The 17,740-nt window shown below is 43.0% G+C and overlaps 1 protein-coding gene across 3 annotated transcripts in view; it reads right to left on the bottom strand.

The window, feature by feature from the left end:
• Positions 1 to 17,740, bottom strand: part of ABCA1 (ATP binding cassette subfamily A member 1) — a 91,398-nt gene continuing 73,658 nt past the window's right edge. For 2 of the 3 annotated variants that reach the window (XM_030257516.4, XM_072921915.1), the window contains exons 26-50: positions 17,281 to 17,329; positions 16,486 to 16,599; positions 16,008 to 16,159; positions 15,422 to 15,546; positions 14,950 to 15,048; positions 13,605 to 13,794; positions 13,370 to 13,464; positions 13,018 to 13,050; positions 12,351 to 12,456; positions 11,561 to 11,635; positions 10,990 to 11,159; positions 9,898 to 10,075; positions 9,260 to 9,375; positions 9,028 to 9,172; positions 8,057 to 8,180; positions 7,342 to 7,471; positions 7,088 to 7,208; positions 6,852 to 6,914; positions 6,306 to 6,412; positions 5,763 to 5,904; positions 4,484 to 4,618; positions 4,176 to 4,279; positions 3,956 to 4,048; positions 3,433 to 3,676; positions 1 to 3,228 (exon numbers count right to left, since the gene is read on the bottom strand). In XM_030257516.4, coding sequence (XP_030113376.4) covers positions 3,088 to 3,228; positions 3,433 to 3,676; positions 3,956 to 4,048; positions 4,176 to 4,279; positions 4,484 to 4,618; positions 5,763 to 5,904; positions 6,306 to 6,412; positions 6,852 to 6,914; positions 7,088 to 7,208; positions 7,342 to 7,471; positions 8,057 to 8,180; positions 9,028 to 9,172; positions 9,260 to 9,375; positions 9,898 to 10,075; positions 10,990 to 11,159; positions 11,561 to 11,635; positions 12,351 to 12,456; positions 13,018 to 13,050; positions 13,370 to 13,464; positions 13,605 to 13,794; positions 14,950 to 15,048; positions 15,422 to 15,546; positions 16,008 to 16,159; positions 16,486 to 16,599; positions 17,281 to 17,329 — 3,051 coding nt within the window. In that variant the 3' untranslated portion in view covers positions 1 to 3,087. The remainder of the gene's footprint in view (positions 3,229 to 3,432; positions 3,677 to 3,955; positions 4,049 to 4,175; positions 4,280 to 4,483; positions 4,619 to 5,762; positions 5,905 to 6,305; positions 6,413 to 6,851; positions 6,915 to 7,087; positions 7,209 to 7,341; positions 7,472 to 8,056; positions 8,181 to 9,027; positions 9,173 to 9,259; positions 9,376 to 9,897; positions 10,076 to 10,989; positions 11,160 to 11,560; positions 11,636 to 12,350; positions 12,457 to 13,017; positions 13,051 to 13,369; positions 13,465 to 13,604; positions 13,795 to 14,949; positions 15,049 to 15,421; positions 15,547 to 16,007; positions 16,160 to 16,485; positions 16,600 to 17,280; positions 17,330 to 17,740) is intronic. The other variant, XM_002190920.7, reaches the window with a different exon arrangement.

The following is a 17,740-nucleotide window of genomic DNA, read 5'->3' as shown; positions in this document are numbered from 1 at the left end:
TGGTGCTATAACAACTTTATTTTTTACTTAATACAAGGCAATTAGAGTGCCTTTTAATACTTCACATAACAGATATTAGCAAATACAAATATATATACTTTTTTTTTTGCTTTTAATGAAAATGTCCATTTAAGGATTTAACTTAGAAATTTCAGTTGTGAAATCTCTCTAGATTTTTGCAAAGTTAACAGATATTCCAGTGCAAAAATAGATCCCATTACAGATAGCATAAAGTGCTTGGAACGAAGGACCAACTATAATTCAGGAAGGAAAGATAAGCACAACAGTGGTTGTTTAACCATGGGGAAAATACAACTCCTTACTGAAATACGAATGTACTACAAAGAGGGATGCAACATGTCAATAGTACTGAAGTTTAAAATAAGTTAACACCTCAGTGTAGTTTCATTATCAAAAGTGGTTCATATAATGTGTATGACTCTAGAGTGATTTCTCCTCAACACATACTTGACTAAGTAAAAATGAGTGGCTGTCTGAACATATTCCATAACCAGTCTTCATACCAGTGTTGCATTATGCTGTCTGTTCAGTACAAACAATGCAGATCAGAGCTGTGAAGTAGTTTGGTTAATATCCACATTTACTGCAATATTTTGTTCACAGATAGCAGATCCTGTAAGCATGACAGTCATGGGGCAATAGAAATCAAGAATCTTTTTGGTGGGCTAAGGAAAGTGTATTACCATGTGACTGTTGTTTCCTGATACATGCATAATTTAACTGAGCAGTTACCAAGAGCAAACCACAGCCCTTTCAGGACCAAAACTGAATCCTCCTAGAACTCGTTCTAGCTCTTCATGCACTAATTTGGTGCAATGCAAAACGTTAGCCCTTCACTTTAGCGACGTAATGCTGATTTGTAATAGCGACTTTTAGCAGTGGCAAGCCTCCAGGACATGCTCCTTATTTAATTGATACCGCATACTTGGAGTCTGTTTTGGAGTAGTCATGGCTGTAGCTCTGCTGTTTCTGCACCTTGAAGTCTGGTGTATTCATCACCCTGTAACTCATCCCCATAGAGTGACGATGTCATAAAGGTAATAACAAAGCATGTTTTAAGTGAGGTATACCAATCCCCTTTACACTCCTTTTCTCAATCCCCTTAGCAATGAATTATGCAGATAAAAAAAAAAAAAAGTATGAAAAAGGCACTTCAGCAGAGCCTGTACTAAGCTCTTACTTTACCTGAAGGCAGGACACAGAGGGACAAGGAACTTGGTTTAACTGTGTTTTAAAAATGATTAGTTGGTCAGTGTTACCAAGTATACTTGGAAATAAGTAATTAATCTTCTTCAGGCTCATGCCAGCCTTTTTAGTATTTGCTGGGCTGCTATGGTGATCACAGAAGAAAATGATCCATGATTGATTCATGGAGTAGCATCAAAACTAGTGCAGAACCTCTGTGGGTATTTAAGGCAGAGGCATGGCATACAGGAACAGCTCAGGAACTGCAGTTGTGTTCAAACCACATTACTGAACCAATTTTCAAATGTAAAAGCAACACAGGGGGGCCTAAAAGCGTACTCTCCCATGACCGTTGTACAATGTGAACAAGACTCTTGTTCTTACTATATGATTTCCCCTCTAATATTAGTCTGGCTTTGTAGAACTTGAAAAAATTGACTGATCAACTGTAGCACTATTATCTTGAACTCTCTTGTTTTTCAGAGGGATTTTTTACTGAAACAGTTGTTTGTCACATGTATAATAAGGGTGTATACTCCAGTTAGGGATCACCTAATGACTGAAACTACACTGCACAACAGAAGCAGAAACTTACACATTAATGTTATACCAGTTTCCAAACAGGAAAATTTTAGGTGAACAACTTGCAGTTGTTTGCAGATAGCAGCTGATTGCTAGAATCTGGAAAACGGTCAGATCATGAATGCAGCTATCCACCACATGGATAGAAAGAGAGCATAGCATTACAGGCATAATGTAAAGAAATATTGTGGCTACAAAGATCAACTGAAAGCATTTTCAATCCCTAATTATGCTACCTACCTATTTAAAGTCATAAATAATACTGTTAAAAAAAAAAATCTACATCTCAATTTCTAGTTTCATCTGGCAAAGCCAGAAACAGCAACATGCTTGTGCTAAGCAGTAATTCCAGATGTTGGGTACCTTTCTGGTGCAAAGCAGGGGTTAAAGAGCAGATATTACAAATCTGAGTGACAGCTCATGATTTAGAATTTGCTCTTGGCATTAGCAGCTTGTACAACTACTGAGTTTGCTGCTGTGGTCCAAACCCTATGTCTGCTTCTCACCCACTTCTTTCTACTAGACGGTCATGCAGCTGCAACAGTACCTCAGAGGAGCAGGAAAGTACTTAACTGCACAACCACCTAGTCAGAGTATGGTGTTGATTGTGATGCTGGTGGGACAATCATGCATTTGGAGGGTTCACAGTTCTGCGTATCACCACTTGCTGATGAAGATGTGTGGCTATGACGGCCTCTTGCCATCCCACCTGCACAGTACTGCTTTGTGGCCTCAGCTTTGTCACCACTGACCTACCTCAGCCTAGAGAAAGCCAGCTTGTCAGGTAAGTTTTTACAACCTAGGGCTACAACACTGGTGGTGACTTTTCTTGCCACGGACTGTTTTGGTGCATTCATTGCCAGCAATGGATATAGCACCAGCACATTCCCACTCCTGACATGAATGTTCTAAAGACTAAAACATGCATGTCCTAAATGTCTGTAAATAACCACTGGCCATGATTTCTCAATGAATTATTTTAGCAACCCTAATAAAAACATACTGTACAGAACAAGATACAGTATAGTTGAAAGCCCACAGCATCTCGTGGGTGCTTTACCACAGCTTCAGAGTTATACTGTAATGAGCTAAGTTCAAGTCTTTCACTGGAGAACAGTACAAGACGACTCCATGAGGCACTGCCCCTGTAAAGGAATTGTTTTCATTGCATTGAATTGCATTGCATTGAATGGTTATCAGTAGAGTGTCCAGTTGCTTTTCCTCTAGCTTCTTTGGGAGTATCCTATCCCGGGAAAAGGAAGTTTGCATTCTGCTCATCATCTCTCTGACAAAATTGGCTCACACGCAACTTTCTTTTACCTTCTCATCTTGCAGGAAGGAGTTAAGGATTGCAATGTCCACCACAGTCTGGTTTTTGTGCAATGACAGGTCCTTAGTATGGTCGTCATCACTTTGGTCCTTAGCAAAATTTACAAAAACCTACAAGAAAAAATGGCCATGTCAAACACCACCATAGTATTTAATTAATTAATGGCATTTTAAGCACTAGATATCCTGAAATAGTCCCGAGATTCAGTACTCTACTTTGTTTAAATACCCTTATAAGATAGGTCAATTAAATTGGAAGATGGACTCCTACCTCTGCATAAGAAGCTTTTGGCATCCAGGCTACTAAAAACTTACTTGGTCAAGCGTGGTCTGAGAAACAGAGTAGTCTTCTATGTGGAGTCTCTTCTTGTTCTGGGAGAGAATACTGAATATTTTGGCCAGGGAGGATGGTGAAGAGGGAAGCTGGTACTGCAGCATATTCCGATGTTTTTCCTTTAGGACACTTCCAGGGAAGGCATGCCCAAAGAACTCCTCAACAGGCTTTAAGTCTGGGTTTGCCCCTGCAATTCTCACCACTATGGTGTAACCATCTCCAAACCTGCAAACAAAAATGTCAGTACAAGAGTCAAGCACTTCGGAAATACAAGTGATGCTAAAAATTCAGCAGCATTTTTTATAGTCAGAATAGCAATGGAAAAGCTGCATGAGGAACTAAGCCTAACTGTATCTCACTAAAAATGCAAACTCTGTGGTGTAAGCAAAAAAAAAAAAAAAAAAAAACCAAAAAAAACCCAACAAAAACAAACTAACAAAAGCACCAAAACAAAAACAAACAAACAAACAAACAAACCAAAAACCCAAAACCCAAAAAACCTACCTGTTTTTTAGGTGCTGGACACTGCCCAGACACCTGAATCTCCCATTGACCATTATTGCCATTCGAGTGCACAGGGCTTCACATTCTTCCATGCTGCAGGCAGAAATAACTTCATTAGTACTGCAAACAGCACTGAAGGGCAGAGCAGAAAGACTGAGCTTAGCATCCAGCCCAGGCAGATGTAAAAGCCAAGGTATGGCACAAGTGGGCTGCTACTTACCTGTGAGATGTAAGCACCACTGATCTCCCCTCCTTGATAATACTCAGAGCACAATTCCACAAGAAGCGACGTGCTTTGGGATCCATCCCTGTTGTTGGCTCATCCTACAAAAGGTATGCAAAGAATAGATTATGCTGCTACATTCTAATGAAAAATACCTCATCTTTGAAATGGCCTGTCCATTCCTGATTATTGAAACATTGAAAATAAGCAAGTAATTTATGCACCAGATTTTTAATTAGTCTTCATTTCAACATGTTTTTCTATTTTTCAAGAAAAATATTGATGAGCAAAGGTTGTGGACTCACCAGGAACACCACAGGTGGCCCTCCAATGAGAGCAATGGCCGTGGAAAGCTTGCGTCTGTTCCCTCCACTGTAATTCCCAGCGTATTTTTCTCCGTATTTCACAAGGCCTAGTTTCCGAATTGCCCACTCACCAACCTATGACAGACAGCACAACACCAATAAGCATAGCAATATCTGCACAAAGAGATTTTTCTTACAAGCTTTGGTTTCAAAAGCAGCTTTCAGATGGGCCACTCATCTGAGGATCTCATGGCATGGAAACGGGTTTTGAAACACCCTGTGCACCTCTGGATCAGGATATATGTAACCCTGTCCCCAGGAGGCCTAAAAAAATCAAACATATGTGAATGTGGCATCAGCTGAGCCACATTAACCAACAGTTTCATGCTCTTAGTAGCACCAGCTTCAGTGAGCTTTCCTATTACTGTGGGCTTACAGTAGAGAGAAAGAAACTACTGACCCTCACACCGTGGTGCATCTTAGCCCTTTGGATAGATGGAATTTCATTTGTTGTTCAGAAGTATCCCTAATGGTGCGAGCAGGCAAGCATCATTGTCCTGCAGTGTTTTATGGTAAAGAGATCCAGCTACTACTCAAATCACACCCAGAACGGAGTCCCTTTTTATATGGAGCTGGTGAGAACATCACATGGCAGCAATCTTAGGAGGAGATTTCAGTTTCCACCCTTCGCATCTACCCTCACAGAAGGATTCCAGCTACTTGGACATCCCCTAGATATCATTTACCTAGAGCACTCAGGTCTCATAGAGTAAAAACTCTTAATTCCAGGAAACAGAACTGAGAAGGGTGCTGCATGGTACAGGCAGCTGTCATCAGCTGCCTAAAGACTGTTCATGTCACCTCATGTCTGAATACTGAAATGGCAGCACTTTTTAAACTCAGCACAAAGCTTCTGCTAAGCTGTAGAGTGTTTCTGGGAACTTTAAAGAATTAACGTGACATCGAGTGAGGTTTTGCATGACCTGCAGCTCCACAGCCCTTAAATTCTTAAAGGAAGAAAGTTGTTCAGTGGAGAAGAGCATTCACTATGAGAACACAGGACCTAAATTATCTGCCCTTCCATTTAGAACTGTTTTCCAGGCAACGCTGAAAAAACAAGGGAACTCTTGTGTTTCTCTGAAGGAAAGGGGGGCAGATTTCACCATACAAAATCTTCAACAGCTTCACATCATGGCATTACATGAGTTGCAGGGAGGATGCATGCAAGCAAGAACTTGCAAATTGGTCACTGGGGTATGTCCTGTGGTGTTTCTTTTACCTTGCAGACTTCTTTCTCTGGAACACCTCTCAGGAGTGCAAAGAACTCCAAGTGCTCTCGCCCTGTCATCAGTTCATTTACAGCATCAAACTGTGGGCAGTAGCCCATGTTCTGATGGACTTCTTGGATGTTGGACAAGATACTGTAAAAGAAAAAAGCCTTTGTTAGGATTTCATGAGCATATGCTGCTATTTTAGATGTTAAAACAGCGTGAAACAATGCTTTTGGAATTACTGAACTAACAAAAATACAGGATCATAGAAGTCCATTTTGATCAAGTTAATTTTTATCTCTCTCCCTTCTCCTCTCCTTTTTATTAGAAAATGATATTTAAACTTGGAAGAGCTGTTACAGCAATGACAACCAGACTAAATCAATTTTCCTAAGCCACTGACATACTTTACCAGACTCAAACAAGGGCTGAAACAGATGCCAGGAGTTGTGAACAGGAAAAGTGGAAGAGAGTTTTGATGTTTTGAGAGTTTTGAAAAAAAGCTGTTAAAACTAGAGGAGAAAGCAAAGAAAATATGCACTGTGTTTCACCTGTTTCCTTTGAGGAAAGCTTCTCCTCCCGTCACATCTGTATCACCAGTTAGCATCTTAAAAGTAGATGACTTGCCAGCACCATTTACTCCCAGGAGTCCAAAACACTGGGGATATAAATGAGCACAGTGTATTTGAGAACAGGATCCAACTGCATCATTTTCAGCACTGGCAAGATGGGAAGAAGCAAACTTGACCTTCAGAACAGCTAGAGGGACTCTTAAGTCAATTTTTAGAAAAAAAAAAAGTTCTGGGCTTTTATTTAGGCTGGGAAGATGAACAAACTGTGATGTCACCTTGATACACAGCCACTGCAGTTCATCTTTGCCAAATCTTGCACACTGGAGTTTGGCTTCTGGTCCCAGACACTGAGAGTTAAGTATCTTCTTCAAAGGCAGAGACACACAGAACCAGAAACTGCTTCAGCTTCTACTTTCCTTTGGTGCAATTTGAACATTTATCTGGTTTTGATCTTATTCTACCCTGTCTTGTGGCTCCTAAATACTGCAGTAAAAGCAAAACAATGCATTTAACAAATAAGCTTACCTCCCCAGGGGGGATTCCAACACAGATCCTGTCAACTGCTGGCTTTCTCTTCATTCTGTAAATCTGAAGCCATAAGAAAAAAGAATGAGAAGGACACTGCCAAAAAATTCTAATCAGAGCTGTACTGTGCAGTGCTCCCAGCTCAATCCAGTTTTGAACCCACTAAATTCCTCTGATAAGGCACAGTGAACTGCATAGTTTTGTGTCAACGAGCACAAATTCAGAAGTTCTGTCACCTTGGTTAGCTCCTTGATTTCCAAAATGTCACTCTGTCCTCCTCCGCTAATTATCCTCTGCCTCTCTCTGGTTACATCCTCGTCTTCATCATTCACAGGAGGCAGCTTGGCATAGACAGGCCTGAAGAAAGCAACATGATAAAGCCTTAGCAGAAAATGACATGGCCTTCATAGGTAATATTCTCCCCACTGCATAGGTGACGCCAATGAAAACTTCACCTGCCCGTAGCAGCGCAATAGAGAAGACAACCTACCTGGGTTTGATGAAGAACCTGTACTGGATGAGCACTGTGATGAGAAAAAACACCACACCTTCTACTGCCATGGCAAAGAGGTTCCTTCCCACCAGGTCCCATGACAGAGGGGACACAAAACGATTCTCTCCTGCCAACAGGAGATTAAAAGCACAATCACTTTTCCAGAGCAAGGAGAGCAGGCTAGCATTTCTTCCAGCAGAGCTCACCAAGCTGGGCACTGGGACAACTGGTGATCAGCCAGTTGCAGGAGGGAAGGGTTAGACCACACAGGGGGTCAGCTGTGGCTGCATGCACATTTTTTACTGTAGCAAAGTTGGGACTCAGGCCCAGAGAATTCAGTCTGCCAAAGAGATAGCCCACCTTTCCAAAAGGGTAGTGAAGCACAGAAATACTATGATTCAGATCTGACATCTGCATGCCAGAAAAAAAAACCATCCAGCTTTCCAGAACGTCAGCCACTCCTTACACTATGCCTAATGACATCCATACCATTTTCTTTATGCACTTCTATTTAATGCTCTTAGCTCAAAACTCTTTGGATCTATCTACCAGTTTCTCTTAACAAGAGTGGAAGGCTATGTCTTGCCATGTTTGACCAGGTCTGTGCTGCAAATTGTGCACTTTGAGTTCCTGAAAAGTTAGATGAGCTTGTCTGGAGCAGACTCTAGATTTCTCTGTTCCTTTTGTCTGTGTGAAACACAATTTCACTTACCAAATCTCTCCAGAGCATCAGCCATAGCCTGGTTTTTCACCATGTCAATGAGTCCCCGGCCCAGGCAGAAGTGGGGGAAGATGAGGAAGACAGACTTCAGGATGTCATTGATGTCCTTCAGTTGCTGTTAAGAAAAAATTCAAGTGCCAGTGAGCCAGCTGAGCAAAAAGCAGCCACCACCTCCCAAGAGTGACCCATATTGTCACTAACCCCTCCTTCCCTGTCCCAACACTGCAACCCTACAAAAATCCAAAGATTAGAAATGCTCTCCCAAGAGCCAGGGCCGTGGCTCCTCTGGACAGTCAGTGTTGTTGTGTTGCTCACAATGCTATTAACACAAGCAAACTGCAATTAAAAGTTTTTCCAAACACTCACAGTCTAAAAAGCAGTGTCTGCAAACAATTATGTGAAAAAAAGCTCTCCAACATAGCTAGAGAGGTATCTACATACAATATGAGGCAAAATTTAGGGCAACTAAATGGTTGGATGATTAAATGGCCTTCATAGATGGAAAATGCCCTTCATTAAGGACATACAAGAAATTCTATTTGAACATAAGAAAATTCTATGTTTTTTCACCCTAAGAATGACTGAAAAGTGGAAAAAGTTGTCCAGAGAGACTGTGGAGTCTCCCTCTGGAAATGTTAAATCCTAATGCCCCTGAGCAACCTGTTCTTAGTAGTTTGACCTTGTCCGCGAACTATGAAAAAACAGGCCAAGCAAACCCAATACACTGCTGCAGCTGATCCTTCTCCAAGGTTGGACTAGACAATCTCAGGAGCTCCTTCCCCACCTTAACTATTCTGTGAACCTTTCTACAGGGGGCTTTAGCGCATTTCCACCAGAACCTGTGTTTACACTGCTGCTGAAGTGTACAAGGTCTAGTTTTTCTGGAGATCTGGCTACTAAAGGCACCATGGAACCAGACTGTAGCAGCACAAGACAGTGAGTAGCCTCAGAAAAAAACATACATTGTCAGTGAAGAGCTCCAGGACAAAGGTGGCCACGCTCCCATTGATGCCAATGAAGAGATTCACACTGGTCAGCACAACGTAGGCCGTGCTGGGGATTTTGAACACAAAGGAAGCTGGATACATGAGAGGGGTGATGGACCACCTGGCAAGAGAAAAGGCAGCAGCATCAGGTAAGGATTGTCCAAGTCTAAGAGCCTTCCCAGTCATCCTCTGATAAGAAATTCCTTACCCATAGAGAAACAGAAGGAGAGCCAGCACAGGCAAGTTGGAGGAGGATACATAGGACTTCTGTTGGAAGCAGATGAAGATGATGACAACTAGTGTGGCTGGAACAATGTAGTTGCACTGGAAGGTGAAAAACATGACTTTAGATTTCTTTCCAGATGACATAAAAAAAAGGAGAGATGTTTTTCTGCTGTAATCCAATAGTTTTCAAAACATTTCAGTGTTCCCAAAGCTGTTTTCAATGGGAGACTCTTAAAAATGTCATATGTGTGAACCATAATAGAGTGAATGAATTCACATTTCTTGGTCCCTCTAGAAGCAGTCAGTAGACTCTTACAGGTTTCAGATGCCATGGGTTAAGAGCAGAACAAGAGGCTACACAAGCAAACATTTTTGGGCAAGTATTTTAGAGTGACATAATAAATGCTAATGATTGAGCTTATGGTTGTCCTTCCATCCTCTGTTGTATTCCTTGACCCACTGAGATGAAGCACTGTGCCATGAGAGTAAACACAAAAGTCCTAATCACATTTGTTATTCACTGAAATAACATGGTGCCCACTGGAACAAACTGCACTGTGCACTTCAAGACACTCTGGAAAAACAGAACAGAGGATAGTTTAGCCCAGGCTAAGTCCTTACCATATCCCACACAAAGTTGGCCAGCCAGTAGACCACAGGCCTCACACCACTGATGAACTGCAAATGTTTAGCCTTGCTGACACGTTCCTGAATAAGGAAAACCACAAAGCTGGCAGGAACAAAGGACATGGCAAAGATCACACAGATGGACACAAGGACATCCACAGAGGTGGTCATCCTGGATAAAAAAAGGAAGAGAGCAAATTGTTTGTATGCTGGTACTGGCTCCTTTGAGAAGAAATAAAGCAGCTCATGCAGCACAAGGCAGAAACTATTTCTTCTTCTGCTGTCATTCTGTATTTATACTCAGAATCCTGAGTAAAGAATTGCCATACAAGATTCTCTTAACTGCACAGCTCTTCTTCAGCCATAGAGCAAAGGGAACGTACACAGTCTGTTGGCCTCAAGCGCAGCACCACAACCTGCAGACTGGTTAATAACTTCAGCATAATAGACTGCTTTCTGCTTTCCTTATTACCACCACTTCATTTCCCACATAATCAATTTCCCAGGGTTGTTGGGGTTTGTCTTTTTTTGGTGTTGATTCAGAGTTGAGAACTATCTGCCCATTATCTGCCACCATTTTATGGATAGAAGGACATATAGGCACACAGATTATAAGTTCTGACTCTGATCATAGTGGGAGTGGGCTAGTCAATGCCTCACTGAAGTTAACCCTGTGCATTACTATGTGCCCTCCAGCTTCAGACAGTGGGCAAAATGCAACAGGACCTATTAGTGGTTCCTAGTCAAATGCTGGGGACAAAAGAATGACCATATTTATGGTGAGACACCTTTCTGAAGGTGGCTGAAAGGGATTTCCTAGAAGGTCCAGAAGATCTGACTCCTGAAAAATACTGGTTCTTAAGAACTGCAGCTTCCAGAGACTCCAGGACAGAGGAAGTTTGTACAACAGTGCTGTTCAACAGCAAGTTCTCAGCAGAACAAATTGCCCAGACCAGAGGAAATAAGGTCTGCGTGTTAAGAACCTAAACGGCAGAGGCCACTGAGTGGGTCCAAAACCTCCCATGTTGCCTGTTTGCAGACATCAGCAATGAGCCCAAACCCATCCATATTCATGTCACAACTTACAGAGCTACTTCAGAGAGCTGCTGCTTGGTGAGGTTCAGCGGGTGGTTGAAGGCAGTGATCCCATAAGCACTGGGATTTTCACCCTGCTGGAGGTTGGCCCGAAGGATGGCATTGTTGATCACATTCAGGAAGGATGCAATGGCATGCCAGCCCTTGTTGTTAAACCACACCTACAAGACACCACATCAGCATCAGGAAGGCACCAGGTACACCAGCTACCCAAAAGCTTCCTAAGCCCTGCAGAACATCCCTTCCTCTGTTGAGGGCATATTTTTTTTCCATATCATTCCAGCTAGCTTGCTGAGGGGCTGAACACACAGTTTAATCAATAAATACAAGAGGCTGCTGGCAGCTATCACTGGTCCAGCACTGAACTCTTTTTGGTATTTAGGCCTAGACTCCACAGAAGAAACATATTTTGATGAAGCCCATATAAAACTACAAGCTACATTTATTCTACTAGCAAATACAGAAAACTCTGGTCTACAAAGTTTTCCAAGACAAACTGCTGTGACTCCAAGTCACCAGAGCTTCAAATATCAGACACAGAAATGAGGATTGGTTAATTTACCTTCACATTGTTCTTTGTATCCAGGCCTTTCATGAAACTTGATAAACTGTTGAGAAATCGATCCCCAGAACTCCCCTGCAAACAGCAAAGAGGCAGTTATTTCCCCTCTAAGAATACTTTTATTCATGCCCTGGGGTCTAGCAGAGACTACACAATGTTTTTCACAGCTCTGACAGCTTTCTGCCAGCTCAACAGCCTCTACCCACCAAACTGGAGGTGATAAGAAGGCTGAGTAACTGTGGTTTCTCTTCACCCTTTCCCTTTCTGTAGCCTCACTGGTAAGAAGGGTCAGTCTTATGCCTGCTTTTTCCCCAGCAGAACATATTAACCAAAGTTGCATGCAACCTTCAGAGAAATTGCAGCCTGCAGGCTGGCAGCCTCAGAGGAAAACAGTGGCCCAAATTCTCTTCTGAGCCAGGGCAGAATCAGCACAGGAAGGTTCAACTGCAAGATTTGAAGATGGCAGCAACCACTTCTTTATTCCACAAGACAGCCCACCCTGTCCTGCCACAAAACATTCAGATGTCTGCAATCCCCACTGGCTCGCAGATGGTGCTGGGCAGAACCCACATCAGAAATATGGGCTGGATAAGCTTCAGCTGAGAGTGCTTCAAGACTTCTGCTACTCCCAGACAACAGCCTGGGAGATCTCAGCTCAGAGGTAGTGGGGAGAAGTCAGTGGACACAGCTAACATACACATGCTCCTCATTTTATGGCTTCCAAGTCATCTCCCAAGTAACAAGACTCAATATTTAGTGCATCCTGGGCTTATGTGGGGAAACTGCTCACCTGTGCCAGCTCCAAAATTTTCTTCACCTGTTTAATGGCATCAGTGACTTCATGACTTGGAGGAAGCACAAGAGAACTGCTGGCTCCCAGGGAAAATCCACCATACCTGAAAGTTCAGATGGAAAGTGATGCTAAGACATGACCATTCATGGACCTCCACAAAATGCTACTCCTTATCCCTCTCCATGTCTGTGTTTCCTCTTCCTGCAGTACACCCAAGGCTAGCACTCTCCACTCTTACATGAAGGGATGACTTTTATTCTCCTACATGGTTGCTTAGCCATGAAGTCTTCTACTCTTTGTTTCTAGGGTTAAATACTCATATTGTAATTCCTCATCATGCTGTTGAAAGGCAGCTATTCTCTACTGCAGGCAAAGCAGGACAACCCTGCTACCCTTGCTTGGAAGAATAGCACCTCACAGAATAGAGTGCCAGCATCATTTTCAAGGTTTCATTTCAAATCTTTTCAAGGCTGCTCTCTGCATAAGGCAGACATACTGTCCAGTGCTCTGGGGTTGTCCCAGCTTATCCTTAAACATCTCCCACCAGTATCTGGCAGTCAAGAGTCCTATAACACACACTCAAAGCAGGGTGCATGTGTTCTGCTAAATACTATGGTCAAGGTTTAGTGGACATATACAAGCTAAGGAAAATGCAGTAACTCACCTGAACTCATTCACCCAGATTTTATTCTTTAAGCTGCAGAGAGAAAAAAGGGTTGATATATAATACACAGAATCGGAGGAGAGACAGACCTAACAAAGCTGCAGGCACATGGCTGGGGAAAAGAGTGCAATAACCTCTCACATCCTCTTCAGTGTAATCCCTAGGCTTCTGCCATAATCTGCCTATGAGGGTCAGCACACAATCACACACAAAGCAGAAACATCACTTGAGCTGAGGATCAGGGCTGTCTGAGGACCTGAGTGGATTTGGCTCGCTACTGGGCTGCTCAGGCTTATTTGCCTGATTTGTGCAGTGTTTGTCAGGGAGGGAAGGGGGAGTGCTCAGTAGTTACCTTTTCCCAATGATCTGTGCATAGGTCTTCACCAAGTAGTCGGATATATTGCGGCCTGTCAGATTCTGGAGGATGTCAGCTGTGTCTTGCTCACGCTGGCGTCACCAGTGGAAACACAGATAAGTGGTCATCAGAAAACACAGGTTCTGAGTGGAATAAATCTTGTACAATGCTGCATGCAAGAATCACACCTAGCCACTCTGCTCCACTGCAGGACCACTGAGCTCCCTCCTACCTGTGGGGGTGGCAGGCCGCCCGCACCAGGGGGGCATACAGGCAGCATCTTCTTGATCTTCTCACTGCTACACTGGCAAGATGGGGAAGGATTCTGCATGCTCCAGTTGCCTTTCAGGAAGATGTCCAGCACTGACTCTGGGACTGAAGCAGTGGTCCATTCCTTCTGCCCCACAGTGCAAGGAGTGTCCCTGTGTTTGGAAAGAACCAAGAAAAAAGCAGTTTTTAAGACAAACATGATGGCCTTTGCTTACAAGAAATTTAAAGATCAAGCTCCACAGTCCCCAGAAGAGGCACTGTGTTTCTCAAAGGAGCATGACCTCACAGAGACAAACAGCTCAGAGCAATAGATCAGACTCTGCAGCTTTTAACAGATCCCACTACCAAAGAAACTGAGGCTGGCCAACACTGTAGGGCCAGACCTTTTGCATTATAATTAAATGTTTTGTTTCACTCCCAGCAGGTACACTGTCCAGAGTTCGGGGAGCATCTGGAGAATGTGCTTAGTCACGTGGTTTAGTTAAAAGTAGTCCTCTGAGGAGCAGATAGTTGGACTCAATGATTCTCATGGGTCTCTCCCAACCTGAGATATCCTGTGGTTTTAAGATCACAGCAGACAATCTTCTTGTATGACTCCTTGGATATATTTCTGCCTTTGGGGCACCAAAACTGCTCTTCCCCAAGGTAGCAGTGGGCAGCTTTTTCCCCATGGCCCATTGAGTGGAATAGCTCAGCTTTCATGCCTCTTATGAAGGATGCAGCTTACTTTCCACCACTGGCCATTATATCAGACACCCTGCCTCCCTCCCCATCATCCTGTGAACATGAGCTGCAGATTCTGGACACACCATCCTGGACTCTTGGAGTGTATAGCTCTTCTACATTTTCAGACTAGATTTTCAGTGACTTGCCCAAGGCCGTGCACTCACTAAGTCAGGTGGCAGAGTTAGAAACAACAAATGCTGTCTGGCTCTCCACTCCTTCTGCTGGTGTTTGTGGGGTGCTAACTCAGGTTTCTAATGCAGCTGGAAACAAAGGATTGTGGAGTGGGAATAGCTACAGTCAACAACATACTGCAACATAAATAGGTCCTTTACCATGTTTGGGACCAAACAGTAACTTGAGTCATTTGCTCTCTCCTTTCCATCTCTACCAGCAAGGACTTGCACTTAAATCTCAACTTCCTCACCAGACTGAGAGCTGGAAACTTTTAAACAGGTTCTGAACAGAAAAACTGAATATAATTACAACTGTTTTGGCTTAAATCCTGTTCTGGCCATGCATTACTAAGTCAGCTAGAGCTACCAGGGATGTGCTTCCTGTTCCCAGACCAGAGTTCTACTTACGGGATGGAATGTCCCTGCATACAGCGTGTCCCAAGCCCCGGCTTATCAAGAAGGGCATCCAAAAGCTTGTGAGTGCCTGCATCTTCTGGAGCATCATTGCTATGGCAACAGGAGAAAAACACTATCAGTCAGCGTGGTGACAAGCAAATAGAAAAAGAAGCAACAGAGCAAGTCCAAGAGCACAGTGAAAGGATGTGGGAGGGAATTTGCCCTTGAAGAATGCTTGGCCTAAGAGCACACATACATTCCACGTCTTTGTACACAGTATTATTAGGAGAGTCATCGCACCATTTAGAAATGGATATGGCCTTGCCTGTACTTAGAGCTGGCATTTAAAGGTCAAAGAAGAGGATACAACAACTCTTTTTCAAAATGTGTTTCTGAGATAAGCACAAAACCCAAAACAACCTGTTAAGGAACTCAGTAACTCAAGTTCACAAAGAAGATAATTCATAGGCCAGACAAAACATACCTAATAAAAGTGTACTGCTCATCATACATCCAGGGTTGCAATTCCAGGCTGGGATACTTCCCAAAAGGAGGAACAATCAGGCTGAACATGAGAGCAATACACACAAAGACAGCTGGCAGCACAATCTGAAATTGTAAGGAAAAAACACATCCTTTTTGTAAGCAAATATTTCCAGAGGCATCAGGAGTTACATATGATTCAGTTATTGGAATTTTCCAAGTTTCCTAGGGATACCTTTGCTATTTACACCAGAGCAGTTCTAGACACCAATGCAAGATCTATCTTGGCATTCAGTCAGGGAATTCACTTTGCTCATGTTGGAGGCTGCAGAGGATTTAGCTGCAAATGCTGTTCTCAAGGGCAAAATCACATTCTGCTGTGCAAGAATAGTGTAATCCCATGGTTTATCATGCAACTCCTTTCACTTGCACAGGCAAGTGCTTCACTTCTGCCCCTATGTGCAGTGAAGGCTAATTTTGGTTATCTGCATTCCCTTGAGGTTTTTAGCCCACCATCAACTCAGACTACAATACACAGTCCAGAGCTGTCCCTGATGAGGGACTTTGCTCATGTTGGAGGCTCTCACCTGGGCAAAAAAACCCTTCCGGCTTCTCTTGGCAATGAGCATCCTCTTCCACAACAAAGCCATGAACTGCTGCTGGGTGAGCTTCCAGCCCTTCATTTGGTAGGAGCCTTTCCCATCCACACCACTGAGAAGGTCTGTCTCTCTGGATTCTGCTAGCAAGAAGAAATGACCCTCATGCAAAAGTTCAGAGATGCTCTCCGTGCTGAAGACACACAGTGATGGCTGGAGCAGCCACTCTCACTCACCAAAAAAAACCAAACATAGTCAGCAGCAATAACAACAGAAATTTACATGAATGTATTTTCTTCCTTATCTCTGAGCTTTGAATGGGAGGACTGAGCAGGCTGTGCATCCTGCACTGCTCACTATTTCTAAAGGCAAATATCACTCCTTTGGCAGACTCAGCCATCAGATCTGCAGTACTCATAATATGAAAGAGCATACACAGAAATAAAACAGGCTTGAACTTCAGCAATACCTGGATCTATGTCTGAGTCATTAGGATCAAATGCATCATCTTCTGTAAACGGACGAAGGCAGCTCTGTCTGTCTCCAAACACACGTCTGTTCCTTCTGGCTGGCAATGTACCATCTGAAAATAATGCAGTTATGGTTAGCTGAACTGCTTCAGTTAATCTCCAGACACCCCCAGAAAAAACAAAGCAATATAATTTTCATTTTACACATCTTCCATTTGCAAACTGAAGAGCTGATTTGGAGTGACTTCAGTGCAGGTAAAAACAAAACCAAGACTGTAATTCTGCAATAGGTCATGTTTTATGCACTGTGCTTTCTGTGATGTCCCAAAAGCTTCTTCTTCTGTACTTGACACCTTTCTGTTTTTTCTCCCAGGAGAGCAGGTTGCTCTCATTGTAAGAAAAATGTCACTGTCCACATGACAGTCATATGCAGTCATGTGACTACCAAAGTGCAATTTGCTCTTATGAGCACTCAGTGCAGTGATCTGCTCTCAGAAAGTAATTTGGACCCTGTTATGATCTGATGTGTCAGGAGCTCTTCTGAGCAGACAACAGTGACAGTCAAGTAATTTGCAATATACTCAAACAACAGAAACTCTTCACTATTACAAAATAAATATGCTACTAACTGAGTAAATTGACCTTTACAGAACATAAAATTATGCATTAAATACACTAAATCCAGCTACTTCAGGTCATTAAAAATACTAGGACAGAAGAGCTTCAGTTCAGTCTCAATCAGGCTCCGTCATATCTTGGTATGTGTCACTTCTGTAGGGAATAACTACACTCACCTGAGGTTTCAGCATCCACACCGCTATCATCAGCCACTTTCAGGAAGATCTGAAGAGGAATGATAAGTCTCAGTGAAAATTAAAAGAGGATAGCTATTGTAGGTACTGCTTCAAAAGATGCCATGTGAGACTGGCAGGTGCTACGAGAGAACTGAGGATACTGAGTTTATCCTCTGCATGATGGGGATTTGGACTGTGTGGCTTCCCTCCAGTTTCCAGGAGCCAGACTACTACCAGCTGTTCCCCCCTTCCAATATGGGTTCTCAGGCCATCTCAAACATAAGCTCTTTCCTGTGTCTCAGAAGCAGACCTCGTAACTAAACTTGGTGAATCTCATATTTCCCGAAGTCTTACAGCTCTTGCCTGAATAGGCACCTTCATGGAGCTTGATTCATGGACTCTCCTAAACCAGAAATAACCCTTTTTCAAATTGCAGATAACAACCAAGGTCTTCACAGCT

Source organism: Taeniopygia guttata, chromosome Z, assembly GCF_048771995.1.
Source record: "Taeniopygia guttata chromosome Z, bTaeGut7.mat, whole genome shotgun sequence".
Taxonomy (NCBI): domain Eukaryota; kingdom Metazoa; phylum Chordata; class Aves; order Passeriformes; family Estrildidae; genus Taeniopygia; species Taeniopygia guttata.
This window is presented reverse-complemented; position numbering and strand designations above follow the sequence as displayed.